The 12,154-nt window shown below is 35.6% G+C and overlaps 1 protein-coding gene across 1 annotated transcript in view; it reads left to right on the top strand.

Annotated features, from left to right (window-relative positions):
• LOC105214707 (dynein axonemal heavy chain 3) overlaps nucleotides 1-11,638 on the top strand; it is a 108,866-nt gene extending 97,228 nt beyond the window's left edge. Inside the window, exons 58-65 of the mRNA XM_011188282.3 lie at nucleotides 1,681-1,853; nucleotides 4,919-5,401; nucleotides 5,905-6,084; nucleotides 7,292-7,451; nucleotides 7,591-7,805; nucleotides 8,783-8,980; nucleotides 10,670-10,880; nucleotides 11,194-11,638. Of these exons, the coding sequence (XP_011186584.3) occupies nucleotides 1,681-1,853; nucleotides 4,919-5,401; nucleotides 5,905-6,084; nucleotides 7,292-7,451; nucleotides 7,591-7,805; nucleotides 8,783-8,980; nucleotides 10,670-10,880; nucleotides 11,194-11,520 (1,947 nt within the window). The 3' untranslated portion in view covers nucleotides 11,521-11,638. The remainder of the gene's footprint in view (nucleotides 1-1,680; nucleotides 1,854-4,918; nucleotides 5,402-5,904; nucleotides 6,085-7,291; nucleotides 7,452-7,590; nucleotides 7,806-8,782; nucleotides 8,981-10,669; nucleotides 10,881-11,193) is intronic.
• Nucleotides 11,639-12,154: the final 516 nt, after the last annotated feature.

The following is a 12,154-nucleotide window of genomic DNA, read 5'->3' as shown; positions in this document are numbered from 1 at the left end:
GATTCTATGTTAGAACATAAGACTTATTTATTTTTACACTACAGAAACTCTATCGTAACCACGACTGACAATGAATGACTCGAGAAGGCCCTTTTCACTCCCGCCGTAAGGACAACTGGAATTCTGTAATAAGAAGGCGACCCTCAGAATGGCTCAGTGGTTGCGATTTTGGTACAAAACCATATTTATTCCTATTCCTAGTAGTAAACTATGACTAGAGTGTCGAAAGGCATCAAGTTTCTTTCAACTTTATCATATTCTAATCTAAGATCTACTTAAGATAAAGACCATGAGAATTGGTGTGATGTTAAATCTCTAATTGAACTTATGATATGAAAAAGCTTCTTATATAAAGCTTCAGTGTCTCCGAATCAAGATAGCTATATCATAATACCATAAAATGTATTATTCGATGGAAGTTTCTTAATACCTCTTCCAAAGTTTATAATTCCTGTGAACCTAAAAAACCAAAAGGTATCTTTAAATATCTCCATTCGACTATATTATTTTCGACACTGACTTGAGGCGTAGCTTACAAATTTAGTATGAGGTCAAAGGTTAGATAGCTTTTCGACGTTATTATACCTAGTTATGAATCGACGACTGTATTAAGGATGTCGACCACGCTGATGACAGACGAATAATGACACGGAGAAGCAACTAACAAAATATTTTCCACTTTTATATGCTGTTTCTCTAAAACAAACGGAGCTTCAAATGACTCGAATCGCAAAGTAATTACGAAATGCGTACGATACTCCTGAAATCTCAAGTGTATCGGCACGTGTTGCGCATGGCCACAACTTTCAAATTCAAATATTCGAAACATTAATGAGGCTAACCTTCAGTTTTGATAGTTTCAACATTACCAACATGGACGCTATCGAGTTTTTTTTTTGCGAACGCTTGTACCCTTTAGTTTGTTGGCATGAAAGCAATTACACAGATCATATATGTACGTATGTATATTTGTCTATGATTCGGTGAGTGTGTGTGTGCGCGCGCTTAAATTCGCCAAATCCAACTTTCGTGCACGACAAGCACTGCTTGACCGACATAACAGTAATGCCAACTGTCAACTGGCAAATTGTGAAATGGCACAAACGACAAGCGACAAGCGACAAGCGCGTTACTTGACTGCTGGACGTCAATACATTTTGGAACCAAAATGGCCAACAACAAATGGACAAAGCATTACTGCGACGACTATCTGACGACGCGCCATCAATGCCAATGACTGTGTGTGTGGGGGAGTGTACTGAAGCTTTTGCTTATTTGTTGGTCTGCATGCAATTGCATAATGACGGATGTAGTTAGCAACTCAAATCCGACTTGGCAAGCTAACTAGCATTGCCAACAACAGTATTTTTTTTTATTTATATTTTTCAGACAAATGACTGTGACAAGGCTCCTACACTTTCTACATAGATGAGTACAACTATTACTAACACACACATACATACATATATAAAATAAGAATTTCGTTAGTTGCCAGCCAAAGTATGCTTATTATTATCCTGTACGTAACACACACACACACACACACACACATATTTCATATATTTGCAAGCTTTTGAAAATTTTACATTTAACATGTTTCCCCCCCTCCCAAAATTTTTTGTACAACTCTTTGCTTTTGTGTATGTCATCTAAAAAAAAAATGAGAAATCTATTTTACAGACATTCATTACGAACAACATGGACCAATCATTTGTGGAGCCACCACTTTTCGATTTGAATGCCTCATTTGCTGACAGCTCGCCAAGAATACCATTGGTCTTCCTGCTCTCGCCTGGCTCGGATCCAATGGCCAGTCTCTTCATGTATGCCAAGCAGCGTAACATGTATGACAAGTAAGTTAATTAAAGAACTCGTTCGATGCTCAATGACACACACACACACACACACACACACAGACACATGCAGACACACATATAAACATATTAGCTGCCAAGTAGTTTCGTCCTTGCCGAGCTTGAGTGGATAGAAACTGCTTAGCAGCTAACTTCCCTCGTCGTCCAATAAGTTGTCAACTAGTTTTTGTACCCGCATAACGGTACGTACGAACGTTATCAAGCATCGCTATTCGGCGTATTATTGCTGTGGCATTTTTATCGAATTTCTCTTTGCCGCATTGAAGCACACATGTTAAGCAATCGCACGTACACACTTAGTATTAGTCCTTACACTAGCCACGAAAAAAAAATGGAATGAAAATCCAACAAGTTTATGAAGTTGTAATTAAATCCACATTCGCCTACGTAGTCTACAGACAGCGCGCATGTGCTTTTTCTCTTTTTTTTTTCTTCCTTTCTGTGTGCTTTCATTTAATGTGCATTCGTCTGCTTGTCATCTACAAGTGCCACTATTCCTGAATAATGCACTCAATTTTTAATTGCTCACGATGATTGTCAATAGCAAAAATGTGCAATCAATGTAAACTTATAATGAGTACCATTATACGTGTATGAGTTGCGGATACGGCTGCGGAGATTCCATTTTATGATGGCATTTTTCATATTTTCTGCGCACACACCACACTTGGAGACATATGCGAGTTAAGTGGAAAATGGAATTTAAGTGTGGGATATGTGTGGATTTCATATTAGCTGGGGGTACATTAGGGTGGTACTTAAAAAACCAAACGTTAATTTTTCGATCTCAACTCTTCAATCCAAAATATCACAGTTAATAGCATCTTATATGGATTTTTCCAATTGGAGATGACATAGAATGGCTGTTAAACACACAGAAGCTAGAGATTACATATCATAGATCAACATTTCCATCCACATATTATCAATTATCTGGTTCCAATTAGAAATAGTTCGTTGAACATATAAAATTCGGATAGTGAGAATTCTTTTAAAATCTGATTTTGAAATTATCTTGATAAACGGATAAATTAGGGGAATAAATTCGCTTAAATCAGATTCGTATTTGCGGTCAAAAATTATCACATAATTTTCCAAATATTTTTGATATACATAGGTTCGTTTGTTATTCGTTGTCTTTGTCTTTGTCTTTGAAAAAAAATGTAACGCCTTCTAACCCATTTCATTTTACATATGTAGATAGAGTAGACACCGCTTACGCATTCGTTTCTTCTTTTGGCAGTTTGGCGCCAATTGGTAATGCCAAGAGAAGCCAAATCCTTCTCCACCTGGTCCTTGCAACGGGGCGGAGGTCTTTGTCTTCCTCGGCTTCCACTAGCGATTATTGCATCGAACACTTTCAAAATTTTCCTCTCGAAAACTCCTAATGCCGTCTCATCGAATGTTGACATCGTCCAAGCTTCTGCACCATAAAGCAGGACGGGAATGATAAGCGACTTGTAGAGTTTGATTTTGGTTCGTCGAGAGAGGTCTTTACTTTTCAATTGCCTACTCAGACCAAAGTAGCACCTGCTGGAAAGAGTGATTCTGCGTTGGATTTCCGGGCTGACAAATTTTTCCGGGTGTGCGAATATACGGATTTTACTATTCAATACCATATATTAGAATATATGGTGTACGGATAATTCAAAAATCGGGACATAATACTTAGACCTATCCAAGATATCACATATGCATTTGGAGTTCGAATGAAGTAGTTATCCCAGTATGTCGGAAAGCGGTGTCTATTACAAAAATTTGACCATTGTATCATCGACCTATTGATGTTTAGAAAATCGAGCGATAAATTTTATTTCTACATTTAAGAACCATCCTAGTTTACATACATATGCCTCCACTCTTCTTTCCATTTTACTACTTGTATATGACATATGAAGTAATAATGAAACAACCTTCGACAGAGACGTGTGTAAAAGTTCCCTCCAACGAAAATTGGAAGTTTTAAATTTTTTAATAATTTACGAGAGAAATGAGATAACGGTCAACGTTCAGTACACACAAATTTTAATTAGACACTCCAACAGTAGAGTTGTAATAAGCTGAAAAAAATTATCTTCAGAAAAGCACCATGACTGATATTGACATGACAACTCTTAAATTTTATATACTTACATACATATATACAGAACATAACACAACTTAGCATAACAACTTAATAACTTAATCATATATCAAATTCCTCGTATATTATTCCAAATCTGAGGAAGCTATATAGTATTATGCATACTCGTACACCAATAATGGAGAAATAAAGTTTTGAACCTGTTCTAAAGATGTGGATCAAAAATAAGACTAACATTTTTCATGTCTCTAAACATTTTTCATAAAAGGATAAAGGTTTTCTCGAAATTTTCTTCGTATAAATTTTATTTAAGAAAATCTCATAAATCCCTGACCATTGTATTTGTCAGGTTTTGGATGAAACAGGTGAGGATGGGACTGAGCTTATTTTTTCATTTGTTGTTACAGTCTTGATTTTGGCCGAAAAATAAAAGAACGTGCGAGTTTTGAACACGGAAGATTGCAAAGAACCAATAGACTTTTTGAGAATCATTTGCTTGACAGAACGTACGACCGTGAGTTTGTTATTGGCCTCCGATGTCTCTATTAATAAACACTTTTGCTTTCAACCAAACTAAACACTGAGACGCACGTCTAAGCTTGAAGCTTGCTATCTCCTTCATATTTCCAAACATGATTCGCACTTCGGGAAGGACTCCACGACTTAAAGAAAGGACAAAAATATTTCTAATACAATTCCAACCTCATTTTTTGGTGTTTGAATACTTCATAACAACCGCCTTTCAAATATATAACAGAGCAACATTTCTTTTTTAATTCCGAAAACAAGAATCGCCGCCCTGTTCACGCCCATACAAAAGTCTGTGTTTGCACATTGAATCACGTCATTATAACATGCTGATCCGAAAAAAATAGCAATCGAATATAACTTCCCTCACACATGCATACACACATACAAACAAAAAAAATTGTGTAAATTTTCGCAAACGAATATTTTACAGGACAAAAACGATTTCATTGGGTCAAGGTCAAGGTCCACGTGCCGAGAAAATGATAATGGAAGCAAATCGCTACGGCCATTGGGTTGTTTTGCAAAACTGTCACGTCGCCGTCAGTTGGATGGGCGAATTAGAGCGCATTTGCAATGACACGACGCTGGCGGATGCAGCACATCCCGACTATAGGCTGTGGTGTACCTCATATCCGAGCAATGTGTTTCCCGTATCGGTGCTGCAGAATTCGGTGAAGATGACAAATGAACCGCCAAAAGGTCTTAAGGCGAACATGTTTAGGTCGTTCAATTCGGATCCCTTGGTACGCGATAAATTCTTTACGAATGCCTTCCTCTACTCGGATATGGCAAACAAATGCTGGCTACGCGGCGTTTTCGCCATGGTCTTCTTCCATGCTGTGGTGCAGGAGCGACGTGAATTCGGACCGCTCGGTTGGAATATACCGTATGAGTTCAGTGAGGCGGATTTGAAGTAAGTGAGGTCGACATGTTAAACGGTCTACGGTGGGTGGGTACGGAGTAAGTGTGGGCTTGTGTGTTGAAAGGCTAACGGTAATTTGACGTGCTAGCGGTTGCCTGTTTATTGTGTGGGCGGAAGTGACAAGCGCCTTGCTATGCATGCTATGTGGGTATTTTATTCAAATGCCAACATTTGTATGCTTCTTTATTTGGTAGCTTTGGTGAAAAGCAATTTTTTAGTTGCTTACAAGCTTATTTTCATATTTGTCAGCTGTAGCCGTCAGCAGATACGTAACTACTTTTCTAATTTCGCTACTATGCTGCCCACCGCATTTCGCCATTTTGCAATGTCAAACGCTACTCAACCGCAAATCCTACACAGATATGGTTTTCGCCTGCCGCTTCGCCTCCCACCGATGCTGGCCGCTTTGTTGCGCTTTTACTATTTCTAATAAATATTTTGCAAGCATTTCGCGTTTTTATTTGCTCGATTTCGTGTCATTTCTCCCACAATAGAATATCGCTGATGCAGCTGAAGATGTTCATCGCACAAAGCAAGAGCATACCGTTCCGTGGACATGTTTATCTTACCGGCGAATGCAACTATGGTGGCCGTGTTACGGATGACAAGGATCGCCGCTTAATCCTTTCACTGCTCAACATGATATATAATCCGACCACAATCGAAATGGACAAGTAAGTGTACTCAGCGCTGTATTTGAAGTTTGTAATATTATTTCTGTTGGTTGTGTGCTCAACAAAGGTAGTGCAGGAGAGAGTGGAAATCGTGTAAGAAAGACAGTTGTTTGCGTTATGTGCTTATCTCTATCCCAGCATATTTATTTATTTTTTCTATTTTTTAATATTGAATTTTGCCAATTTTGTGGAATGTCACGTGTATTTTCGATTTTAAAGGCTGTCCGTGACAGCAACGAAAACTCTTTCACCTAAATTCGCCGAAGTTGGCAGATAACAGTACATAGTAGTACAAATACTGATAAACGAGTACGTACATAAACGAAATTTATGTACTCAAAATGTTCGAAAATTATTCATTTTAATTTCTACCCATCGAAAACACCAAAGTTTAGAATTTTCGGATACAAAATTTTCCAACATCTGAAATTTTATTTTCGAAATACTTAAAACTATTTTTTTTTTTAATTTATATTCAAAGTATATCCTAAAATTCTTAATCTACACATTTATATTCAAAGTGTAGCCCGATACTATCCTTAGGTCTTGCTTCCGAAATTTTTGTAGGCACTCGAAAGTTCGAAAATTATTTAATTTTTATTTATATTTATAGAAAACAGCGAATTTTAGTTTTTTCGTCAACATATAGTTCAAAGTTTAGAATTTTCGAATTCGAAATTTTCGAAGATATGAAATATTATTTTCGAAATACTTAAAACTATTTTTTTTATATTTATATTCAATGGACATCCTAAAGTTCTTAATATAGCTTTTCAAAAATACTAAAAGTTTTCAAAACTTAATTTCGAAAATTCGAAAATCAGGAATATATTTTTTCTTTTTTGAAATTTTAAATTGACGTATTTAAAATTGTCAGAAATCCTGATTATTGATTTCGAAATTACGAAAACTGTTTTTTTCAATTCAATTTTCAAAGTACGACATTCTTAATTTTTCGAACAATAATATCGAAAATTCTGTAATATTGATAATCATAGAAAACTTGATGAAAAAAATAAACCAGGTGAAATGAACATAAAGAAATATGTATATATTATACTCGTATTATTCTTATATTCTTCGAAATACTTAAAACCGCTATTACTACCATCATTTCGCAACATAACAGCAAACACTTAAGAAAAATACCTACGCACGCATTTTCTTGCTTTCACCTCTTTCATTTATTTATTTTCCATCAACGCAGTTATCCCTTATCACAATCGGCCACCTACCGTGTGCCCCTAAATCCGACTCGTATCAATGCGCTCGAATACATTTCGACATTTGCACTTAGTCCTCATCCGGAAGTTTTTGGTTTACACGAAAATGCCGATATCAATCGCAACAACAAGGAAACCAGCAGCGTAAGTACCCACCTACACACATACATATGTACGAACATTAACGTAAATGCCAAGCGCCACAAGACCTTTGGATGGGTGCATATTTATTTTAAATCTCATCTATTAAATATAAATTTGTTTCCACTACACTAAAACACAGTTGATTGGCGGTGTTTTACTTACCCAAACGGATTTAATGGCTTCGGTGAAGGCAAGTGGCGCAGCGGGTGGTGCCGCCGTTGACCCGGCATTTGCCATATGCAAAGAGATTCTGTCACGCTTACCACAGGTTTTTAATATTGCCGAAGTGGGTCAAAAGTATCCGGTGATCTATACAAATTCCATGAATACGGTATTGAGACAAGAGCTGATAAGGTAAGTAGATTGATGGTGTGTTGTTTAAAGTGTGTGTGATTATTTAGTAGGGAGTTTCTTTCTTTAGAAAATATTGTGAATTTTGGTAATTTGTAAATCTTTGGTGTTTGACTTCAAATGACTAACGGATTTTATGACAGAAAGGTTGAAGGTTAATCATTGATTACGGAAAAACGAAATTTTCTAAAGACCTTTGCGAGTTTAGTCTTAAAGTTGAGCGGACCCGCGAATGGCATCGTGAAAGTACGAATCTTAATCAGTACGAATCGAAATCACAAAACCAAGGCGATCTCTATAAGTATTTTATCTCGAACCTAATAACACAATTGATGTCATTCTTAATCCAACAAGTCTGGGGGTTCTGGATAATACTTGACAAAAAAGCCGCCAAAGGTTTTAAGAAATTTGCTTTGTAATTCAATGGAAGTAAAACGTTGTTCTTGTAAAACAGAAATCATCGATCCAAAGAACCCATTGTGTACAACAAGGCCACAATTCTTTGGTTAATTACAGTTCAATATCCGAGGGGTCCCACATAGATATCATATCCATATTTGTATATAATACATACTCCTAAACTGACCCGACCCGAGTTGATATTTATATTTCCTCACTTTAAAGAATGAGATTTTCGACGCCACTAGACTATTCATGTCGGATTAGTCTGCGAAAAAATAGAAAGAGGTGCGAATTTAGTCAGCTGACTATTATCATAAATTAAAATTCAAAATTAATCGAAGTTAGTGAACCGTTGGGGCCCACAGAAAGCAATGAATGGCTAACCAGTTTAACAAATAAAATTTATAAATATTTCTTTAAAAGACAACTCTGTTCATTTCGCCAAAAAAGAAACACAATTGAATAGAAGATTCGCATAGGTGCAAGAAACGGCTAATTTTTCATATTTGTAGACACTATTGTATTCAATGCGGTCTTTTTTTATCACATTTGCTTTTAACGCTCACCACTTGCCACAGATTCAATCGCTTGTTGGATTACATACGCAAAAGCCTCGTCAACGTACAAAAAGCCATACAAGGTCAAATTGCCATGATACCCGAATTGGAGCGCACACATTCATCAATGGTGATTGGTAAATTGCCAGCCGACTGGCTGAAGAAAAGCTACCCATCGCTGAAGCCACTTGGCAGCTACGTTACGGATTTCCTAACGCGGTGAGTTAGTACATATAATATATACAATATTCTTTACAAACGCCTCTTGATTATTTCTAATTTTTGTTTATTACCCAAACTTTTGCATAAATTAATTTTATTACTAAGGAAATACATTTTTTATAATTTTTCTTCTTCAAATTTGAATTGTTAGGCAAATAATGTATTAAGTGGCATTTGTTGACTTTATAATGCCCGGTTATTACCCACGCTCGCTGCGAAACATCTTGAAGAATCGTTCCAATTCTTGACACTGCCAAATTAAGCACAGAATTTATTGGCAATTGTTTGAGCTGGCAGCAAAACGAACAGGTGGAAACGATTGTGTGTGAAAAGTTGTTTGAGAACAGCGGCGCTTGATGTGACGACGTCACTTTTCGCTAGAGATATGTACCCCATAAAGTGCTCGATAAAAATCGTTAGAAATGCTATCGGCGCTAGTGGAGCTTGCAGATTGATTATTAAAGTTTATTCACAGAAGAGCAGAGATTAGAGTGGAGTAGAGTAGATAACAATATTTCGAAATTGTTCGTGAAAAATAAACTATAATATCTTATAACTGTCTATGTCACCTTTGACAATAACTGTCAATTAGAGGCTGTCATTATTAAATTTGACAGCCTCGAATATGACAACATGTTTTTATCAATATTATTGAATATTAAATTGAAGACTAACATTTCTCTTTTATTAATCAATGGAAGTTTTAAAGTATATTCAGACCTAATTTGTATGACAAAAGCCTAAAACTCCAAATATATGTATATAATTCGCTCCTGCATAAGATGTCTTCTCATATCTATAGTTCTATAGCAGCCTTGTTAGCTGAAGAAGTCTTCATTCCATAACAATATCCATCCCTAACCTCTAACACAAACTACCCACTCTATCTCGTTTGTGGGCATTGTGTGTACTCAACAGTCAATAATATTTTTGATTTGGTTTTATTAATAATCTAATTAAGTAACTATTCAAAGCATTAGTATTTTTCTGCGATGAGTTAAAACTATTTTTAAATAGCAATCGCACAACAAATCTCAAGTTTAATAACAATATTGGTATTCCATTTATCTCTGCCCCTCGTTGTTCATCTAATTCATTTGCTTCCGTTTACTTTGAAAAGATTCTCCTATTTACTATTTCTTCGCAATAATATGGAATTATTTGCGCATTAAGCTGATTGAACACAATTCATACAAGTATTTCGACAAATACTCGTACATTGAGCTTCAGTTGAAAGCGCTTTTTGAGATACTTATGTACACTTTACTTAGTACGTAACGTTGTAGAGATGATATGTACCTCGATATTGTAGTAAGAAGTGTTGTAGTATTGCTTGGAAAGTATATGAAATGTTGGAGCAAATGCATTTAGAACTGCAATGAAATTGATGAATGATATCAGAAAGATTTTAATGTTATTTTTTCTTTTAAATTTCGGAAAATGTTTTCATAAAACGTTAGCAGTATCTACAAATGATGATAATCACTATTATGTAGATATTTTAAATAAATACTTGAAACTGAATAGTATAAGCTACTAAAGAGCTCTTTTCAATCCACTGGAGTCAGTAACCTGCATACTGGTTTTTTATTTCAAAATTGTAGCATACCTTTATGAGCGAAGTATGCTTTCTCGAGCAAAAATCTCTAACCGTTTCGTTAATAACTACTTTTCTCGCCCACCTAGTTTGGAATTCTTTCAACGTTGGATTGACGAGGGCGAACCGACTGTTTATTGGCTGTCGGGCTTTTATTTCACGCAATCCTTTATCACTGGTGTACTACAGAACTATTCACGGAAGAATACTTTTCAAATCGATATGGTTGAAATCAAATTTGAAGTGACCAAATTCGAGTTGGAAGTTGATAAAATGCCAAGTTTTGGCGCATACATACGTGTAAGTTAAACTGTAAATTTTTTTATTAAAAAATAAATTGCTATAAAAACACTAAATTACAAGAAAAAACAATCTTTTTCTAACAATTATATATATTTATATTCATTCACTATTCATTACACATGCTTACGTACAATATAAACACACAGGAGCAACTGTCCATCAATGATGAGACAAAATTTTTCAATGTAAGATATTAAAATACAAATTTATACACAGTTCCAACACACCTCTAAAAAATTTAAAAATCATTTAATTGTATAGCACATATTTTTAATGGCTTAAAAAAAAAATTCTCTTATCCACCACACAGGGGCTCTTCTTGGAAGGCGCACGCTTCAATCGTGAAACACAAGAGATCGATGAATCCTATTCGAAAATCTTATTCGATACATTGCCTGTGATGTTTTTCCGTCCCTCTTTGAAGCAGTCATCCGATGGTGGACCGGCGAACAAGGATGATGCCAAGACGCGTACCATCTACGATTGTCCAGTCTATAAGACGAGCGAGCGGCGTGGTGTACTCTCAACAACGGGCCACTCCACCAATTTTGTGATGTACATGCAATTGAATTGCAGCAAGACACCAATGCATTGGATCAATCGTGGCACAGCTTCGCTCTGTCAATTGGATGACTGAGTTGTATTTGAAATTACTACTGGAATATATGGACTCGCATATTATATATTTTTATATATTTTTTATAAATTTTGATTTGAGTTGTCAATGAACATATTTTTTATATACATACTTGCATTTTAGATCTCATAATTTTTAAATGCAATAAATATGATTTACTATTTTATATTTGCTGTTAATTTTGTTTTATTCTCGTATGACGTATAATAAAATCAAGTTTTGTTAAAGATGTTTTCAAAATAAACAAAACCTAAAGTTCTCGATAAATTCAGTTAATTTGGAAAAAACGTGTCACGATTAATAGTGTATTTACTCTTTTAAATTTGAAGAGTTCAACAAAACTTCAGCACTATCAATTATCGCTTTCTTTGTTTGAGTGATTAACGATTGAAAGATCTGTCAGCGCGCTAGCTTTAGCAACTTATTATGCCTTTGGCGACTTTAATAATTTTAGATGGTGTTAAATGGTTGTATACAAATTTAGGAACATACTATTAGTTGTGTTTAACTTCTATATATTTTATGGACATCTCGATACGTGTCATGGTGGCTACAGCGCAGATCTAGCAATTTGGAACGATCCACATGTAACTCTGTTATGTTCCCAAACTGGAAGCATCATCTTTTATGTGAA

This window comes from Zeugodacus cucurbitae, chromosome 4 (genome assembly GCF_028554725.1).
Source record: "Zeugodacus cucurbitae isolate PBARC_wt_2022May chromosome 4, idZeuCucr1.2, whole genome shotgun sequence".
In the NCBI taxonomy this organism is placed as follows: domain Eukaryota; kingdom Metazoa; phylum Arthropoda; class Insecta; order Diptera; family Tephritidae; genus Zeugodacus; species Zeugodacus cucurbitae.
Note: the sequence above shows the minus strand (reverse complement) of the source record. Positions and strands in the feature narration are given on the sequence as shown.